Source organism: Rousettus aegyptiacus, unplaced genomic scaffold, assembly GCF_014176215.1.
Source record: "Rousettus aegyptiacus isolate mRouAeg1 unplaced genomic scaffold, mRouAeg1.p scaffold_m13_p_10, whole genome shotgun sequence".
Lineage (NCBI taxonomy): Eukaryota > Metazoa > Chordata > Mammalia > Chiroptera > Pteropodidae > Rousettus > Rousettus aegyptiacus.
The window spans coordinates 41,223,845-41,238,755 of record NW_023416285.1 but is presented as its reverse complement, the minus strand read 5'-3'; the positions used below and the strand labels follow the sequence as shown (position 1 = coordinate 41,238,755).

At 38.2% G+C, this 14,911-nt stretch overlaps 1 protein-coding gene across 5 annotated transcripts in view; it reads left to right on the top strand.

Annotated features, from left to right (window-relative positions):
- AFF1 (AF4/FMR2 family member 1) overlaps positions 1 to 14,911 on the top strand; it is a 166,496-nt gene that overhangs the window by 44,642 nt on the left and 106,943 nt on the right. Inside the window, exon 1 of one of the 5 annotated variants that reach the window (XM_016161024.2) lies at positions 7,389 to 7,908. The exons of the other annotated variants lie outside the window; for them this stretch is intronic. Coding sequence (XP_016016510.2) covers positions 7,892 to 7,908 — 17 coding nt within the window. The 5' untranslated portion in view covers positions 7,389 to 7,891. Of the gene's footprint in view, positions 1 to 7,388; positions 7,909 to 14,911 lie in introns of those variants that run through there. 5 annotated transcript variants of the gene reach the window in all.

The window sequence follows — 14,911 nt, the reverse complement described above, 5'->3', positions numbered from 1 at the left end:
ATTAGATGACCTCTGTCTTCTTTCTGGAGGTAAGATTTTATTATACAGTCGTGCGCTGCATGATGACAAACCACAGTGGTCCCATAATAATAATGGAGCTGAAAAGTTCCTGTCACCTAGTTGAAATGTGGTTGTGCAGTGCATTGCTAAAGTGTTTGTGGTGGTGCTGGTTTAAACTTACTGTGCTGCCAGTCATGTGAAAGTATAGCCCATACGATTATGTACACTACAGAAGACTTTATAATAAACAGCTATGTTATTGGTTTAGATATTTACTGTAATATACTTTTTATTTTAGAGTGTACTCTTTCTACTTATAAAAAAGTGTGCTGTGAAACTGTATGCCAAGTTATGCCAAGAACAGCCTCAGACAGCTTGTGTTCACTGTGTCTCTGGATCACATCTTTTTCTGTTGTGCTTGATTTAATCTTGTATTGTTCTGTACGGTCACGTGCTGCACAGGCGTGTAGCCCAAGAGCAATAGGCTGCACCATACAGCCGAGGTGCGTAGTTGCTGTATCATCTAGGTATGTGTAAGTGCATTCTTTGTTGTTCCAGGATGAAATTGCCTAAAGACATTTCTCAGAATATTTCTCTGTTGTTAAGCAGCACATGACTATTGTTCATTGTTTACAATAGTTGCGATTTTCCTTTTTGTATGACACTATGAAAGCAGGTATATGTTCATTTTATAATATTTAAAACTTTTTAAATGCCCCAAATAGGACAAGTTACCTGATCCTTCTATCCAAGATATCTACAGCTAGCATTTTGATACAGAGGCTCTGTTAATCTTTTAAATATGCATATTTAATTCAATTTTGATAAAGTGGAGTCATACCAAATGGACTGTACTGCAACAGCTTTTTTAAAAAGCCTTATTTTATACTGTATCTTTCCATGCCATTAAATATTTTTGAAGAACAGGAGGGCGAAAGCATATTCAATCCAGGGGGAGAAAAAGTAATTAGACACTAGTTGTATAAATTCAAAGAAATTTAAAGTGAAGCTCTCCACACTTGTTCTTTTACTATTTCAAGAGACCTCGGGAATTTCAGTGTTGATTACATGTAGAAAAAGAGCCAGGGAAAAGAGTGAGTGGCTGATCTTTAGTTTGGGTAATTGGTGACCGGTGGATAACCAGTCTCCAAGGGGAGAGGAGTGGGTTAAACGTGGGGCCAGTCAGATTAATTCTGACCCTGTGGAGTTGAGTTGCTGGGGATCACCACCTCGCCTGGGGCCATTTCTAGGCTAATGGTGTCTCTTTCCCTCACCTACCTGCCTTTCCTTTTTAAAGGCCTCTCTACTGCATACTCCCTGCATACTCATTATTGTGCATTCTCACTGGATTTTGCTAGTCTATATCTTCAGGAAGCAGATTTAATTTCAGGGGGTTTATTGCTGGTCATTAAACAGTTAAAAGACACATTATAAAGAAAAGGAGTTTTTAAAGTTTTATGTTTCCCAAGTCCCTCCTGTCCGCTAATTGGAATATAACTTTGAATTCTGCCTTCTGCTTTTAGTCCCAAGAATGGAACCAACTAAATGCGCACCTTCCCTCAGGTTCTTTCCCATCCTGTCTTTGGTGAAGATCCACTCTCCTTCCTCTATGTGGAAACCACTCTTTGTGGATCCAAGCAGTAGCGCAGGCTGAATGATAGATGTCTCTTGTCATCTCTAGTGTGACACACTTTTTATGAAAAGAATGATCCATTATAGAAAACCTCCCAAGTAAAAGTGGGAGCAGCTGGAAAGAACAGATTTGGAGTTGTGGAGAGAGATTTGGGCTGGAGTAACACTTTTGGAGATAATATTGTTTGTCCAAGACAGCGTTTAGACTAAGAAGCAAGCAAAGTTTTCTAGTGTTTTCTATTGGATCCTGGATGTGGGAGCAGAAGGAATTATGAAATAAAATGAGTTGCCTCCCAAATAGAGTAGTATCTTAAAAGTTCACAGAGGAGAGCGTCAGGGAAGGTGGTTACCGGCATCACAAAGGAAGCAGACTACTCTTCATTTAGGAGGTTGAGCTGTGACAGCAGAAGGAGATTGGCACACATTACATGTGTGCAAGTCATCTATAAAGCTCATTAATGGAGAGAGCTAATAAAAAGGTATTCTCATGATTCAAGAACTCATTTCAGATAGAAGAGTCTGTCCCACTCACCTTATATATTTTGCCCTATTTATTAAATTGTATACCTTACTTTTTTGGTGTTAGCATATGTGGTACTGTAGGATTAATGAATTCAAGAACGTAGAGGTGAACAGAGAAACTCGTTTTATTGTATAGATGATGTTTCGCTGTCATGTCACATCTTTCCACTATTTTCATTAGACATTCTTCACTGTACTGGACAATTGCTAACACAGTCCTAAACTTTTAAAAGGGCAGTGAAGATTGATAATTGATCTTACCCCTTATTTGTCAGATGAGTTGGGTTTGTTAGCTGGTTCCGTTTGAGCATACTCTAGGGCCTAGAGTCTACAGAGCCTCACTAAGTGGGCTGCAGGGGGATCATGAACCACATCAAAGTACAACCAATGTTGTACGCGTGAGCCGTTATCCTCAAGTTTAGTGAGAAAGCCAAAGAGTTCTGTGCCACCAAAAGGTTAAGATGTCTTTTTGTTCACTCACCCTGCCGAACACATCTGTGGGTTGGATACGATGGTGTTTTCAAAACACTTGGAAATAATAATGCCCATGTTTGCATTGCACTATTTTCTTCAGCCACAGACAGTATTCAGTTACAGAATTTCTCCTGCACTTTTCTCTAGTATTTTTAGATCTATTACAAATTGAGTATAATCCCACTTCTGTTTCATGTTACCCTTGCTAATTTACGTTACAAACCATCTTGAGAACCTAGGGAATCTCAGTTGTAATCCTGGCTTGCTGTTGATTCCATATTTCTTTTGGGTAAGTATTTGCTGTATTCTTTCATTTCTTTATAGTATTTAACCCATTCTCCATTTAGAGAAAAAAAAGTGCAGCCAGCATTAGTTTAATTTTACATAAACATACTCTTCGAAGCTGAAGCAAATCTGACTGGTTTTCAATGTGAAAATAAAATATAAAACTGTTCTTGGAGTTATTTCTAAACAGAACTGTCTCTAATCCTAATGTAACAGAAATGTATGTGATCAATATTTAATAACTTTTTTTGCATGTGATAAATTTCAAAGCACGGAATAACACAAAGCAGAACACCACATTCTGTACAAAAATATATTTCTCTCTGGATCTTCTTGTCATCATTGTTGTACGAGCAGTAAACTTTGCAGTGACCAGTTGGATTCTGCTTCCCTGATGTTGGTGGTATGCTCTTAGGGAAATAAATGTCTTCCAGACAGGCAAAGAGGTATGACATCCTCACAGCACAATCTCAAAGACGTTGCTTGTGATATTTTTCCAGCATTCATTCATTCAGCATCAGTCTGAAGTTTACATGGCTGATTGTGTGCTCAGGATTGCCATTCTTGAACAGGATGTAGGAGTTAAGCACTGTAATGTTTAGAAAGTGGCAAAAGAATTTCTTATACCAAAACTTGTACCTTTAGTGCTCACTTGGATAAGAAATGAGCGTCTGATCAGCTGAGTCCACTGTACCAATATTCTCATTATAATCCACAATGACACATGGCTTCTTAGTGTTCTTTCCATTTCTGTTGTCTACTTCACAGTATTATTGTGGAATGCTGACAACATTATCACCTCCTTCTTGTCACACCATTTTAGTGCCATTAAGTTCACCACAGAATCTGACTTTGCAATCCTTTTTTTCAAATCATTTGGCATCTGTTTTCAATTCAAACGAGTTGTCCCAACTGCATCAGTCCTATTTTGATTAATTCTCTAAAAAGTATGGGAGATGTATGGCTAACTTTGAGGGTAAGGTTTGGAATGCAATCTGCAAGTTATCTTGGGGTAAACTCTGCAGCCACAAGCACTGCTAGTGAGTTATAGTTGGGGCAAACAGGAAATGGGTTAAATAGTACTAGGACAACTGACGCAGTTCACAGAGGAAAAATGTAATTTTAATATTAGTGATTATTTACATTAGTTACATTTCTAATGTAACTAATTTTTCATTTCTAATGAAAAATTTGTGAGTAAATCTATTATGTAATATTGTTTTAGCTTATACGTCTGATATAAATTTATTTAAGGTATAAATGATCATAGTTGGTATTTAGAACAGAAAGAAAAATGGGAGAAAATGGCAAGCAAAAAATTTGGAGGAGTAGAGTTTTTCTTGAATTTATACTTTATTTCCTTGAAGGTTTATCACTCTACTATTTCAAAAGAATATGTGTGTACAACAGTATTTTATTGTATGATAGAGATCTTTTACCAGTGAAAATAAATGCTATTCAACTCTGATCCTTAAAACGACTGAGGTATTATAATCCAATACTGAATTTAAAAGCTCTTACCATTATTTTCTAAATATCCATGGTCTAAGTAAGTGGTTCTCACACGTAAGCAGACAAATATTACCTGAAGAATTTGTCGAAACGCATATCCCTTGGACCTTACCCCATAAGGATTTTGATCATAGTTGGTATTTAGAACTTCAGCAGTTCTGGAGTCTCTTTTTAATACTTGTCTCAGGTGATTTAACAACATTTTGCCAAAACTGATCTACATAAGAGGTTACATGGAAATAGCTATAATACAATATTACCTTTAATATAAGAGAAGCCATGATGAGTATGGAGAGGTGAGGGAGACATGGAAGTATTAACAAATGACATGAAATAATTTTGTGCCACCAAATTCATTTTTATTTAAAATTTTTTTTAAATTAGTGAAAGGAGTGGCATTATTTTATATGCATGCAAATGTCTTTACTATCTCGCTTAACAGAAGACAGCTGGACTCTCATATCTCATATCTGTTTCTATATGCAGTGTGTTGCAAGTTCATTTGGTTGAACTCTATAAAGATCCAGCTTCACACAGAAAAGGGACGAATATTTTAATACCTTTTTTGATATCATACCCAAACCCTACAAGTCATAGTTTCTTAAAGATTAGTTACAATGTAGAATCTGAAATCATATTATCAAACCTTTTTTGTTTTTACTTTGATACACGAAAATCCATTTGTCTGTTGCACTTTTTTTCAATACACATCTTTAAAATATCACAAATAAGTCTGAAAAATCATCTGACATGTTGGCATTAATATAGCTGGACAATTTTGTCCCTATTCATCAGCCTGAACTATTTTTCAGATAGCCTTGTTTTTAACAGTTGTGACTTGTTTAATCAAAGCAGCTGAATTTGATACAAGTTCCATGTCATTTCCTTCAAGCATTAACTCATCTTTCTGGGCTTCGGATACTGAATAAGCAACACCTAGCCTAATCCAAACCTTGCGGATATAGTTTCCACCCAAGAAATTTTGGATTTCAACAAGAATCCAAATAATGATGAAATCCTGAATAATGACATTGGTGGGGAAGTGAGCATACACAGACCTCATCTTGTAACGGAAGCCCAGTGTAACATCCCTGATTATGCTCAATACATGACTACAGATAGTGTGAACAGTAGCCAGTTCCTTTCTATTTCCCCCCCACTTGTCAACCCGGAGCCTCTTTCTCTTTCAAGGAGACTGAGCTCTACATTGACGTGACTTCCTCAGGGTGCCTCTGGGGCCTTTCACAATAATTGTGCGTCCCTTAAGAGTGATGTCCACATTTTTTTGGAATGTCAACAGTATACTGAGAATGGCCTTCATCCTCACAGTAGATGCAGCCAAAGAGTGTCTTGCACTTTCAATGGATCTTTTACCCATGGGTGATTTTGTACCATTCAAAAAATATTGGTCACTAAGTTATGCAGATCTTCTAAAATCACATTCATTACTGTCCTTATCTCATCAGAAAAGTATTTAAGTATTGGGAAGCTATCAGACTCACAGTGTCAGATGTAAAGTTGTCCAAAATTTTATCATTGGTAATAAATACTATCAGTTGTTTTCCTTGAAGAAACAGACCCACTTTGTTAATTTTTGAGAAAATCATTGCCAAATAACCAACCAGCTTGTTCATTACTCTTTCAAGTAAAAATGGTAGTCCAAGAAAAAAACAGCTAGTTCAGCCTGCAACCCAATTACACAAGTGCTTTTCTTCTAGACACCCATTTCACTGTGCAGTAGCTGAGTGCTTCATGTGTACTTCCCGTTTTGTCATAAAGAACATCAAAACGACCTGTACTCAAGGGCCAAGATTTAATAAAAGTAATAATTCCTACTGCTTGTTTCATTAAGAACTTTTGTAAAGGAAACTGGCTTTTATTTAAAAAAAATTGCTAATAGTGTGGAGAAGAATGCAGTGACTACTAGTTCCATTTGCTGCCACTGCCTTTATTAGTGCTGAGGCGCCAGCACAATTGCTTTTGCACCACGAGTGCAAATGTCAGCACAGTGAAAAAGACAAATCATGTCTTTGTGTCATTCTAAAAATAGTTTTGACCTCTCAGAAGGTCACGGGGACTCCCAGGAGTCCACTAATCTCACTTAGAGAACCAGGATAGAGATGCATTGCCCCTTCCTCCCGCCCCCACCCTCCCAGCATTGTGTTTTTTTGTGCCAGACGTCAACATGTCTGTATTACATGGCTTCTTAGTAATAGTCTGGAGTATCTATTCGTGAGCTGGGCAACATTGTAACAATTCTAGGTGGAGTAGGGAGTCCACAGACTAGACATTCATTCATCAGTCATTTAAGAGTTCCCAGCTCCTGCGGTGTGCTGCTGGTCCGCACAACCTCACCCCATCTCTACCCATGGAAGTTTTTTTTTTTTTTTTCCTGCTTAGCTTTAGGCACAGTTTAAATTTAAATGCCTTCTCCGTGTCCCTTTAAGTAGGACGCGATTTCTTTTGTACGTCTTATGCTGTTTACTTTGTTTGCGTTCTGATTTTTGAAAAATTTGCCAACCCCTTAATTACTTCAAGAACAAAATTAGTTTCCTTTGTAATCTGCATGTTGTCCAAAAAGATTAGGGCGTTCTGTCAATATTTATCTCACCGTAAAATGAAATCAAAACTGAAAGCGAACAAGTGAGAACAAGTGTGCGTTACTTATACATTTCTTAACTGTTAAGCATCGGGATGATCAAAAGTAAAGAACGTGGGTTTACTGCTGTGGTTTTATTCCTTACTCACTGCAGCCTGTTGGGGCCCAATATTCAACAGTATTCCCGTTGGAGCTGGAGTTCGGAGCGGCGGGTACCGGGTGTTCCGGCGGTGTGTTTGTACATCGCTAAAACCTGGCAAGAGAGCACGAGCCGGCAGCCTGCAGGCGGGGCTCGGCCGCAAACGCCCGAGCTGGGCCGCGTCGGCGACCGCGCGGCGCAGTCTCGGGCTCGGACCGGCCGAGCGCCGTGCCCATTTAAGGAGGCGGACCGTACCACCAGAACTTTCTTGACGGGGGGTATTCGGGCGAACTCGGACAACTTTCAGTGAGCCAAAACGCGATTTCCTTTCCCTTCCAACGCTGGCCCGAGGTCTGGCGCCGTTTGGCGGCAGCCGAGCGCCGGTGGGCTTTGGGCGCCGGCTCCTTTCGTTTCCCTTCTCCGAAATCGCCCCGCGGGATCTCACTAGCCCTGAATTCGGACGTGACGGTTCCCGGCCGGTCCAAAGTGTAGTTCGCCTGCAGAGGCCCCGGTGCCCGGATGTCCATCAGGATTAGTCGGAGCCAATACGGTCCGAGCCAATACGGTCGGAGCCCGAGCTCGGGAGCAGGTAGACCCGCAACCTTCGGGAGTCGCGCTGGGGAACCGTCCCCGCTCGGCTCCGGCAAATGGTGAGCGCGACGCTGGCAGAAGGGCCGCGGGTGGAAGGCTCTAATGGACAGAAGACTCTGAGCTGTATAAACTGAATTATGGCAGCCCAGTCAAGGTGAGCCAGGCACGGAGGGAAACTTTTAAAATATGTTAATGGCTAGGGGAATTGAAGGTTGCGGGGGGGGGGGGGGAAGGATTGGGGTGCTACGAAGACGACGGGCAGGAAGCAGCTTTGTCATTGCCTTCTCATCATTCCTGATGCTGTGGTTCATTATTTACTGTCAGATAAAAAACAGTTTGGCGAACACACAATTTCTGCAGAGTAGAGCAGAGATTGAGTTAAAGTTAGGATTAAAGTTAAATTTCTGTCTTTCAGAAATAATTAATTTCAGAGAAATTAAGTTGATTTAACTTGTCTGCCTTTGCTCAAATTTTCATTTCTTTGTGCACCTCCTTTTGGTTCTCTTGGTTTGTGTGTGTGTGTGTGTGTGTGTGTGTGTAGTGTCTTGAAAAGAATTTTATAAGCCAATTAATATTTAAAAAAAAAAAACAGTTCACCTTCGAGAGGGTGTTTGAGAATTTGACTGGTGAGTCATTGAAATTTTTACTGCTCAAATGTACGATTTTACATAAAACGGCACAGCTTGAATCTGCTGAGTAGGCAAAGACCAGAATGTACGGGGTTGTTGAAGGGAAGAGGATAATGACCTGCAGTTGGTGTCACTGCACTGTTGTAAGAACCTCAGTCTGACTTTCCGTGGTTTGTTTCTCATTTTGTAATTAATATTAAAGACTAATGACAAGGCACCTGCGATTATTATGAGTCACACTCTTGTGTGATTTCATTTTGGTTGTGACAGCAGTTAGTGTTAAGAGAAACTTAGGAGTTATGTGTACATTTAAAAAAAAAAACTTAGTTTTACTAGAAAGCAGTTTGGTGTCACATTTAACATAATAGGAGAACTCTTCAAGTTGATATCTGTAGTGTAGTGAGTTGGGGATGTCTTAGAGGGCTAACCACATTTCATTTCTGAAGACCCAGAAGGATCACTGAAAGAGATGCTTTGATGTTGACGTTTGGGCTAGCTAGATGAGACTTTGAAATTTTTCCCTAAGACATAGAACTTTCTAGGAAGTAATAAAAACTCTATAGAGATCACCTCCTCTGTGCTGCCTGCTTTGTATATTTAATCTTCTCAATTTGGGTTTAATCCCTGCCCCCATTTTCTTGATTATTCTAGGAAAGGGACTCTTAACTTGGGGTCAAGTAGTAGAAAAACTTGGATGAGAAATTAAAGTTACATCTTTATTTTTGCTGACCACTACTGAAAGTTAACTGACCACTACTGAAAGTTAACTGCCAAAGAGATCCATGACATGAAACCTTAAATTAGGATACCCTGCTTTAAGAAATTTAGTTAATACTACCTAACAGCTCAATAATAGAGAGCTGGGATTTGAGCTCAGGTGTAAGTGATTTCAACGCCTGCACCCTTAAACTAATTAGGAATAAAATGATTTAATAGCTAAATTGGATACGGCTGTACGCCAGACACAGTGCCTTTAATTGGATTACCCCTTTGACTCCTCAGTCACTTAAGTAGGCAAGTGCTTTTTATTTTCACATTAGGTTAGTTAAGGAAACTGAGGCCTAGCCAGCATCTTTCTTGCCTGAGGATACACAGGTAGAGCAATGCCTGACTCCTGAGCTGCTCTGCAGCACTTTCTTACTCCAGGCTGCCTCTTTAATGCTGGGTGTTAAAGGGAAGCTGCAAAACCTCAGTATAAATGTACAATAAAGTGATTTCTGTAAAAGTCCTTTGTTCTAGGATGCAGTAATCTGAATTACTCGTGTGCTAGTTCAACTTGCCAGCAATTGAAATAGGAAGACTATGTATATTTCATCTATCTAGCCTTCAAGATATGCCCTTGAACTAGGAACAAAGCCACAAGGCCATGATATATTTTGTTTTCTTAGCCTGCACAATGGGAGTATACCTTATAAGTTGTAAATGTCCATTTTTTCCAGTTACATCTGGAATGTGGTTCAAGCTCATTTAGACACTGTGCTTTGTGGGAGAGTGAGTAACCTTTGAGATCCAAAGAGAATATATGGAGCAGATTGCAGATATTTGTGGATTTCAGAGAAACCTCAAAGCTAGGCCTGCTTGCCCTGAGTAGTCCTAAGTGAAACGGAACCATCATATGTGATGTATAATCTGGGGTAGAAAAAATCTTACCCATGTGTCACATAGTACCTATTTGCTCTTGAAACAAATACTTTAGATTGCTGGACTCATTGGACCTAAAGATTCATAGCTGGGTTTGTTCTAAACCACAGTAGTTTCATTGTGCACTGTTAAATTTCATTTTCTTTTTCCTTTTTCTTTTTTTCTTTTTTTTTTTTTGGAAAGGAGGTAGGAGGGAACCGAGATGAAACTGAGGTTTGTAGCACTGATAGTGAATATACATGAGCTGATTGGCACTTTTATTATTTGGTGTTGCTATAAAGTAATATTGATTTCATATTCATGGGTGATATATGACTAATTTTTCATGTGAGTATGCTAGGTAGTATATTCCTTCTCTATAGTCGTCTGCTCCTTAGTAAGGCAAGATACCGTCTCACATTTTTAGTATCCTCTGCATAAGCTAGAAGTACTTTGAATAAGGGAGTGACTATCTAAGCATGTCTTGGTTTGTTGGTTTGTAAATTTTTATAAATTGAGGTTGTATATCCCTCTTCCTCATTTTAAAACCCTAAGCTAGGAAATTGATTATTTTGCTTTGTGGTTGATTTCTTCTCTGGAACTAAAAGACATTTGTTGAATGAGAGATGAATTACCTAAGTTCTAAGAATTATAATTTGGGTCAATATTTTGAAAACATTAAATACTTGGTTTATCAGTTATGGGGAAAGGCAGTCACTTAGAAATGTAATGTCAGTTAAAGCAGGGGTGTGCTGTGCCTCAGCTCAGATTAATGTGTGCTTCAGAACTCAGAAGCACAACAAATGTATTGACTACACTTCCTTGTGGGACTTGTTAACAAACTTACTTTCTCTGATATGAAATAGTTACAGATTCTGGCTTTTTGTTTTTGTGTTTCAAATTCTGATCACATGGGGACTATATTTTTATAGACATATACAACCTGGCATGTCCTATTTAGAGAACTAGGAAGCCTCTGATTAATGGGTCAGGGTGGGCATGGAATCTCAACAATTTTTAGATTTTTTCTATGAAGATTAGCTTGTTTTATATTGAGGAGTGTGTTGATGGATAAAATAGAATGGAGGGTTTTGTGTGGTTTTCCCCATCTTCACTAACTGCCTCATTGAAGCAATTCCTAAATTCTAGGAAGTAAATACATCCATACCTTCAACTACCATCAGGTATTAACCAGTTTTAAAATGTGCCTCGTGCTCCCTGAGAAGCCCTGGCTTTCCCCTACCCAGGGCGAGGTGGGTATATGAGTGGGAATGGCAGAGTTGAACTTGCTCCTTTAGTAGAATAGCATCTGGTGGCTGAGAACATCTCAAGAGAAAGCACTTTCAGGCAAACTTCAAAAGGAAATTCAGTTTAGCAACTCTCCCACAGTTTTTTGGTTTGAATATGACTAGAGTTAATGTTAATGAAGTTTTAAAAAAATAAAGCAAAGTCAGATTGTTCCCAAGATAATTATGAGGCCGGCTTTTGGTGGCTCTCTTTCACTCTGGTGAGGGAAAATTTTCCATTGCAAAAAAGCAGTGCTCTTAAACTGGTACCGAACCAGTTTTGCTCCACCCTCTGCCCCTACTCCTAATTTATGAACTACTGATACTTCAGAAGAAAATTTGTGAGAGCAAGGAAGTTCTGAGTAAATATGAACAAACATCAAAGAAGAATGCTGTACCTTTCCAAGAAAGGTATTTTGGAAAGTGCAGTTTAAGGAAGTGATTTCAAGAGGGAAATAATGTATGCAGTATTTTGACTCGGTGAATGCCTTCATTTTCCCCATTATGACACCATTGTAAACAGTGTTCTTGGCAGAAGAGAAACACAGACAGGTCTCTCAAATGATTTCCTTCTAGTTCATCCTGAGAGCCCAGCTGAGCTTCCTGACTCACACAGACTGAAGCTCCTTCCATGATCGATATGGGAAGGAGGATAGAGTCATTTTTTTAGTCAGCTGGTTTTTGGGGATGTTCTTTGGCAAAATTAATGAGTGATCTCTCGAGAGATTTAGGGGATTCTATACTATACCAAGCAAAGGTATTCGACAGTTGATTCTATACTCTTGAAAATGGAATTTAGTGAATGCTGTATTTAAACAATTTAAATGTCATATACTTAATCACCAGATACGAAAGAAGTCTATTCTTCCCTCTTGGAGTTATCATTTATTTGAGCATCCAACTCTATTACCTAATAGTTATAAAATGGAGGACTTAGAAAGCTGATTAACTTCATTACTACTTTGAGGTGCAACATACAATTTGATTGCTTCTAAATGTATAAACTTAGTTTTCTATTAGCAAATTTATCCATTTCATTTGTTTTCCAAGATTGGCAAATAAACTTAATTCCAAAATCTCCTGTTTTCTGAAAAGGAAAGTCTTCTTTGTGAGATATAGTGAAAAAGGACTACAAGCAACAGTGAATTCTGGTTTTCTCTTTGTACCAGTTGGAAATATGGTCTGTACCTTTGTGACAAAGTTTCTTGTAACTGTTGTGGATCAGTTACATTTTATTGCTATAGGGTGGGTGCATAGCTTGTACAGCTTAAATGATTACCTATTCTTTTTACTTATGTGAAAAAAATTTGAGGAGGAGAGCTAAACTTGGAATATTTTATCTCTGCTTCAAAATGTTCCCAATTCATTTTATGAATATGACATGTATTCATAATACAGCAAGTAGAATGCACAGCAATGTCTTGCTCAAATATAAATGTATTAGAAGTTAAGCTTTAGACCTTGGTGGGAAAATAAGATGTATAGCTTTTGGAGTTAATGCCCGTAGAGACCCAAAAGTAAAAATTAACATCAAAACCGTCCAAGTGCAGACTTTTTGTGTCTTGGCAGTGATCAGTGTTGGGAAGCTTTCCCATGTGCAGACTTTCCCCTTTTCCTATCTATCCACAGTGAGTTAAAACTTAACCCGATGGTTGAACAGCCAGCAGACTTAATATCCTGAAAATCTTTTTTCTGGTTACTCTTTGTTGTTTTCTTATGTTGATTTATTGGCTTTGTTTTTAATTTAACTAGACTGAACTATCAGATTCTTAAGACTATTACTCGAAGCAATTTGGCCTCAGCCTTAACAAATTAAGAGGAAATCCCAGCAGTGAAATCTTATCAAAAGAAGCTGACACAAAGAGAAAGGGGAAAATATATTGTATTTCTATTAGCATCTAAATTGTCTTTATTTTGGTATTAGGTCTTATATTTCCAAAGAGCACCCACAGTTTGGCCACATTCTAAAAGTACCAAAAATTGTTCCTCTATAATGGCTCATGAGAATGAACTCTTGGAGCTTTGTAGCCCACATAATCCTTTGGTTGGGTGGGCTGGGAAGAGTTAAAGCTGTGACTCTTGAGTCACTGGCTTACTTTTATTTTAACCAAAAGAATCTTGCCTTTTTTTTTTCAGTATTGCTTACTGCTAAATTGGTAATTTAATAAAAGTTAAAGAACATTTTAGGGGCAATGTGTTTGGTCGTACTATGTTCAAGGTTTTCCAACTTGATTAGACAAAAATTATCACGAATGCTTGCTAACATGCAGAGCCTGACCCCCCCCCCCCCATTCTGATTGGCAGGTCTAGGGTGGAGCTTGGGTGGAGCCCCACTGGCTCTTAAGCCAGAGGCCTACCTACTACACTGTGAAATGGGATATGTGTGTGTGCGAGAGAGAAACTACAATATATACTGTGCAGTGCAATTATATTTTGATTTAATATGTACTCATATATATAACGTTTTTTTTCCTCTATTAAAATAGACATACGAGAAAGAAGGTAGATATCTACTGTAATAAATTTAGGTACATATTACAAACTACTAGTTGAAATGTCCAGATGTACCTATATTTAGAAAATGAAAGGAAAAGGAAGGTATCAAGAATAATGCCCAATGTTTAATCATGCGCACTTTCCTAAGAATTATTTCTTCTTAAGGACGTGGATATTTAATTGACCCTTTCCTGTCCACTTTGGGCTCCCTCACAAAACTATTGCTCTGTACCACACACACCCCAGTTTATCCGGTGGCAATTGGTTTTGTTCTCAGGGAAAGGTTGCAACTGTGAATTAGTCAGTTATATCTAAACTTTATGAAACTGAAATCAAAGTTAAAAAAAAAAAAAAGCATTGTCTAGGTATACTGTTATTGGACAAATAATATTCAACAAAAATTTTAAGTGGGACTCCTACTGGGAAGTAAATGTTAAAATTATAGCAGATGTCAATTCCTGTAACAAAATGCAGGAAACACTTTCTGGTATGTGGGTGTTGTAACTTCAATTCTTAGAACTTTCCTTCAGGAAACTGTCCTGTCAAAAGCAGAGCAGTTGAAAAAATATGAAGCACAATTCACAAACTTTTGTGCAGTGTGATTAAGTTTTGATTTGGTACATATGTTTTTGTGGCCGTAACAGACATGAGACTATCACATGACTTTTACCCTGGATAATGTGCATCTGGATAACTTGTTAAATTGCTTCTCCCCCTTCTCCCATTGGTGCTTTAAAAATACAGGTGTATCTGATTTACTCTGGATGTGGGCTTATGGAAAGTGGTATAAAATTAACCAGTTCTCATTGTTTTGGACAGAAGTATGAAACCTGTTTCCTACCCAGCTTTGCAGAAATTAGTTTTGTCTCATGAATGACAAATTAATGTTTTACCTTAGACATTTCTAAGTAAGATGGCCTATCTAGTGAGTTTGGTGGCATCAAAACACTGATAAAAATTTGAGTCCACAATACTATGATTTAAAAAAATTACTTAAAGGAAAACAGAGTCTCACTGAATTAATATTCTGAGTTTTAAATAGTTTTTAAAATTCATTAAAAATGAATATTGGTACAATGTTCTGGACAGTTACACATAGCTAAAGGTCTCACATTTTTTTTTCGTA